Source organism: Apium graveolens, chromosome 3, assembly GCF_009905375.1.
Source record: "Apium graveolens cultivar Ventura chromosome 3, ASM990537v1, whole genome shotgun sequence".
Lineage (NCBI taxonomy): Eukaryota > Viridiplantae > Streptophyta > Magnoliopsida > Apiales > Apiaceae > Apium > Apium graveolens.
The window spans coordinates 156,814,612-156,820,611 of record NC_133649.1 but is presented as its reverse complement, the minus strand read 5'-3'; the positions used below and the strand labels follow the sequence as shown (position 1 = coordinate 156,820,611).

General features: G+C 31.2%; 1 protein-coding gene across 3 annotated transcripts in view; it reads right to left on the bottom strand.

Moving 5' to 3' along the window:
• Positions 1–541: 541 nt before the first annotated feature.
• The window catches only part of LOC141712887 (diacylglycerol kinase 3-like), a 29,211-nt gene continuing 23,752 nt past the window's right edge, over positions 542–6,000 (bottom strand). For 2 of the 3 annotated variants that reach the window (XM_074516000.1, XM_074516001.1), the window contains exons 11-12: positions 1,679–1,795; positions 542–833 (exon numbers count right to left, since the gene is read on the bottom strand). In XM_074516000.1, the coding sequence (XP_074372101.1) occupies positions 669–833; positions 1,679–1,795 (282 nt within the window). In that variant the 3' untranslated portion in view covers positions 542–668. The remainder of the gene's footprint in view (positions 834–1,678; positions 1,796–6,000) is intronic. The other variant, XM_074516002.1, reaches the window with a different exon arrangement.

Here is a 6,000-nt window from a genome sequence, read left to right as displayed (position 1 = left end):
TATTCATGTATATTGTACCATAAAAATAGAATGGTTTGGTTCAATTCTATATATATATATATATATATATATATATGCTTAAAAAAGAAAGACTAAATTCAACGATCACGAATTTCGTGTTTATCGCAAAAACATGTAGATAAGCTAATGTCTCAATAGTATTCACATATCTTATGAAGTTGAATATATGATAATTCATTTTACATGAATTTTTCATATCCACTACTACTTTTATTGTCAAGTAATTTTTAGTCTTACAAATGATAACGTAGTAGAGGATTAGGGAGGCAAAAATATATGATTCCAATATAAAATGTCAAGTGTGACTTCTTATAATAATTCTTTTATTAAATAACTTCTTATATTTACTTAAAATTACAAACAAGGAGATCACACACATATTATTTAGATAAAATATTCTTACTCTATACAAGAAGTGTAATGAGGAATAACATTCTGATTAGGTAATAATAATTATCCATTTAAAACATAGCGGCTATCACGAAAGTTTCCAAATTTTTGTTTTTATAGACATTTGAGCTATTTGAAACGTAGCATTGTTGATAGATTCTTATGTATATATTAAAAAATTTAGATAATTTTGGAGTTAAACTTAGGAGAAAGATGGACTAGCTAAATTTATTCTCTATTTATCATCATCGAGCCGACTAAATTTGCTCTCCATTAATCATCACTGATTGAAAAGGCACACGTCTAATTTCCACAAAGCTAGAATAATCCATACTCATTGGTAGTTTCCACGGCTCTCCATCCATTTGCATGAAACATTCTTTCCATTGTCCACCTCTAAATTCAAATCGAATTTCAGAAGCCTGAAATGTATATTTAGAATTCTTGTAATGGTAATGACTACTGCAAAGGAAGTACTAATAAACAAGTTACATTATGAACCCATTATATCTTTGTACCTAAATTAGTAAACTAAAAAACTTAATAATAAGACAACTTTGTAAACTATAAAATTATACTTTGGGGTATCATATCAGCAAGATTTATTTTGATACTAAAATTTATACTACTGCATAAATTAAATAGGATATTCGTAAAATGTAAACAACACAGATATGCTATATATACGTAAACTTTAAAAAGTAAAAATACATTTTTCATCACTAAAATGTGACAGTTGGCCACATTTAATTTAAGTGTTACACATCGTAAAGGATGCAAAATACAATCACTTTCAAAGTAAAGGAATACACTTCAGAGTTATGTTACTAAATTTGATAAGTTCGATAAATGATAAATATTCAAATTACACTGCTTTTAGAGAACTACACATCATTATAATTTTTACAAGTAGTTAATATATGAATTATGTTTTTTTAAAAAAAAATTATAGATAACTCAAGTCCAGTTTGAAGTTTAAATGTTGTATTATGTCTCTTATAAGTCAAGACAGATTGTTGTTAGTTTTATAGAGTTATTTGAATTGTAATATGGTTAGTAAAAAATGAAAATTATATCTAAATAGGCGAGAGTTAATTTATTTAAAAATTTATTTATAAGAACATAATTGAGGAAGAAAACAAAATTGAAGAATTTAATTTATCTATGTATTTCCCATTGAACCTAGACTTGCCACCGCGTGGGCTTCAAGAGTGTATGTATAATAAGATACTATATTGAAAAAAAAATTAACATTCAAATTAAATACCTGCGCAATGTGTTTGGCTTGGATAAGTTCCCCCATGACAAATGAAGCATGCCAACCCTGTTTTAGGCCAAAGACTTCTAGGAGACCGTCGTCAACATGGGGCTCAACAAAGCCTTTCTGAAATTGCATATCATTTAAAAATTAATAACATTAGTAAAATAGGAAGGCTTCCTGTCAATCTTCCCTGATTTGAAATTTCTTTTCTCTATCACAGCATGTGTACAATAAAACATAAGATACGAGTTTCGATTAGCATCAATGAACGCTAGAACATAACTAAAATAAAGAAGAAACTCTGAAAATCATACAAGTGAAAATATGTATCTCAGGTTAAGGCGCTAAGCTTAATATCAAAATATAATGAAGACCAACTAAAATTCATGACTATCTATTTATTAAGTTTATTCTGCACTGATGAAATCACAATTTTAATTGCTTTTAATTGTCGTGCTTACTTGATACTAGATGAAATTGCATTGGTGCTTTGTCGAACTCCTTAGTTTTCTAAATCCAATGAGCTAAATCCCCCAAATAATACAACAATGATGGTAATCGGGAGGGTTTCCTTTACGGTTGATTGGTTTTTTTTGTTACAACTCTATGCCCAAAGTCATAAATCCCCGCACACCTTGACGCTATCGCAACTCATCCTATACCTTAGTGTAAAAAAACCTCCTTTAACTTATTTTAGCTACTCGACAAAGTACCTAGGATTTCCTAGTAGGCATTAAAATACACTACTTTAAGAAGACATAAGTTCATAGTCTAAAATATGCAATAAGGCAGTTCTGAGGCAGTCAACTACTTCGGTTCCTCTTACTGGCGGGGGTACTCTTACTTTTCTTTCTTAGGTATTGAATGACTAAATCACTAAGTGTAGTGGGAGTAATGTAGTGCAAGGGACTTTATGAACGGGACCACACGATATCTATTTAGAGCATATATTTATCAAACCTAGATTTTTTTTTAATTCACGTTTGTTAACTATAAGGATTCACTGCCTTAAAGTTTGTATGTTCTTTTTAATTTACATCAAATAGGAATACTATACAACAATTATGTTAACTTCTTTTGTTCATTCATAAATTTCACTAATATTTAGGATACATAATTTTCCACCTTCAATTTGTTACTCGCGTATTACAAACTTTCAGATGACAAAATTTCAGATAAGGAAGTCGCCTTATAAGTTGAAAAATGTGGGTTGGCTCGTTGTTTTGCTATGAAAGATTTGGGTTTGTTCCGTTACATTTTGGAAATTGAAGTTGCGAGCTCTAGGAGTGAGTATTCGGTTATTCGGTAACTGAACCAAAATATAATTTGGTTACCGAATACCGAATTAGGGCAAAAACTATAACCGATTAACAAACTGAAATAATCTCGGTTATTTTACCGAACCTAAATATTTATTTCGGTTTAAACCAAAAACCAAATTGAATAACTGAATTAGAAAAAAATGGATTTTTAGAAGCTAGTTCATGATTTCCTGCCTCTCTTGGGCTTAGGACATCAGTATTGTCTACAGACTTAAAAATTGGATATGTGGTGTACTTACCATGTGTCTTGATATTTTTTTCTAGATGAGTGTTCAAAAATAATTGGAAGCTAATACTGCAAACCAATATCTGACTTGTAAACATAATCGATCTCCATAACTATCTAGACCATTTAAAGTTGGTTATAAACTCACTAAATTTGAACCTGGAGAAGATAACAATCTAAACTCATGAATAATAGTGGTTAAACCCCACAAAATTCACAGCATAACTAACAAAATAATTGAGAATACAAATGTTATAAAATTCCTTTTTTATAATCTTAAAGTATAAATATATATATATATATATGATTAATTAATTTAATATGTTAGAAGAAATTGATGATATCAGCATATAAATTATCAGATTTTTTTATCAGTATTTAATATCAGAGTTTAGCAGATGTGGCATCACAGCAATTGTCATCAATATTTGTTGATCAGTATTGGACAACAGCATTCGGTCACTTCAGCTGAAAGTCAGGAGATATTGAAGAAGGAAAGATTTGCAGAATACATGTCAGTGTAGGACTTTACTTTTTGGAGTAATCAATACATGGATATATTTTAGGATTCCTTATTATAATAAAATAGGATTTCTTATTAATTGTGAAGTTGTGCAGTATATAAGCACATATTAGGTTTACACTATATGTGTCACAAATTGATATATCTTTTATCTAACCAGGCAGCTCTTAAGGATTATTGTTCATCCTTTGAGAGAGTAGTTTTGTAATCAGTTTTTATCATTCAATACAAAACTCTTTCATTCTGTTGAGTACTTCATTCGATTTGTTTGTATAAACTGTATTCACCCCCCCCCCCTCCACAGTTGTATTAAGGACCTAATAATTGGTATCAGAACTCGATATTGATATACCAACAGTTTAAGATCTATATAATGCCAGATAAAGAACCTCAACAAAATCCCCTAGCTCCACCACCAGCAACTCAACCTATCAATCACAATACGAGCAGATATGAGGCTATCAAGGTTTCAATTATAAAGATTCATGAATATCCAATTTGGAAGGTAAAGATGGCTATGTGTTTGGAAGCAACAAATCCTGAATATCTGAACAGGATTTATGATGGTCCTCACAGGCCAATGAAATTAACAGTTATTGCTGGCCAAGAAGAGAAGATTGTTGATAAATATAAAAAGGACTATTCTCCTAAGGATTTTTCATCTATTATGAAAGATGCAAAAGTAAGACATATTTTGCATAGCAGTCTTGACAGTGCCATGTCCAATAGAGTAATTAGATGCAAAACTGCCAAAGAAATTTGGGACACTTTGAAGGTAAATTGTCAAGGCACCACTACTATAAAAAAGAACAGAAGAACCATACTCACTCAAGAGTATGAACACTTTTACTCAAAAGATGATAAGTCCTTGAGTGAAATCTATGATAGGTTTCAAAAGCTGATGAATGACTTGTCACTGGTATCCAAATAATATGATCTGGGAGATTCTAACTTGAAATTTCTTTTTACACTCCTTGAAAAGTGGGACTTGAATGTTACATCAATAAGGGATAATTATGATATGGATGATACATCTCTAGATGAGATCTATGGCATGTTGAAGACTCGTGAACTAGAGATGGAACAAAGGAGCAAAAGGAAAGGACCAAGATTAAGACATGTTGCCTTTAAGGTTAAAGAGAAAACAAGATAGAAAAAACCACTCCAAAGGCAAAGTCATGATTGCAAAGTTTGATACTGAGTCATCAAACTCTGATGATGACTCAAACTCTGAAAGTGAATCAGATATTGAAGACGATCATGATAATAATGAAGATATTTAGCAAATGACTAATCTTTTGGTTAAAAGCTTCAAGAAAATGACCTATAAGAACAAGAAGTTTTTCAAAAAAGGATCTAGTTCCTCAAATTATGATAGGAAGAACAACAGAATTAGTGAGAAGGAGTCAAAGTATGGAAAATATGACAAGTCAAAGTTCAAATGATATAACTGTGATGGAGTTGAACACTTTACAGTTGTATGCAGAATCAGAATCTGTTGGTGAGACTGTGTAGTTGTATGAACAGTTATGTGATAACTCAACACGAGAAAAACACTAAAACATGACAGGTTAATAATTCTACGTTTACAAAAGAAATCAAGAAGAAATGAAGAGAAGACAAATACATAGAATCGAAAGATTAGAAGAAGACTTGTAGTTTGTTTACAGGTCACTGAAAGAAGTTCATTGTATGATCATGCCTCAGTGAAGAATAAAGGTTAAAGACTTTCAGGGCTTTCAGAAATGATGAAGATTCAGTGTATAAGTGCTACCAGAAGATTTCAGTGTATTGGCATTAATTGAAGATAGACAGTGTTCGAAATATAGGAATCTGAAGAATTGAAGACATGGTATAGACAGATGTTAAGAAGACAGCTGCAGTCTAGAAATATACTCACTGGCATGATTTTATTTATATGTTCAAGCGTTAGTGAAGAACAACAAATGATGTATTCAACTGTAGTATCAATGAAGACAGTTGTCTAAAGTACTCGAAAGAATTCCAGTGAAAGTACATTTGTTTATTAGCAGTCAGTGTCTGAAGCGTAAAGTTGTTGGAAGCTTAACAAAGTAATCAAGGCTATAACACGAAGACCTGGATCGAGGTTAGTCGTCTGTGAACCAGACCAGTTGTACTAGGCGTCAACAGCTCGTGAAATGAATATGGGTATTATTTATAGAAGAATTGTTAAGTTGAGAAACGTAATTGGATTGAACGTTTATCCGTTAAAGTACGAGAAGATGTGCGCAGAGTA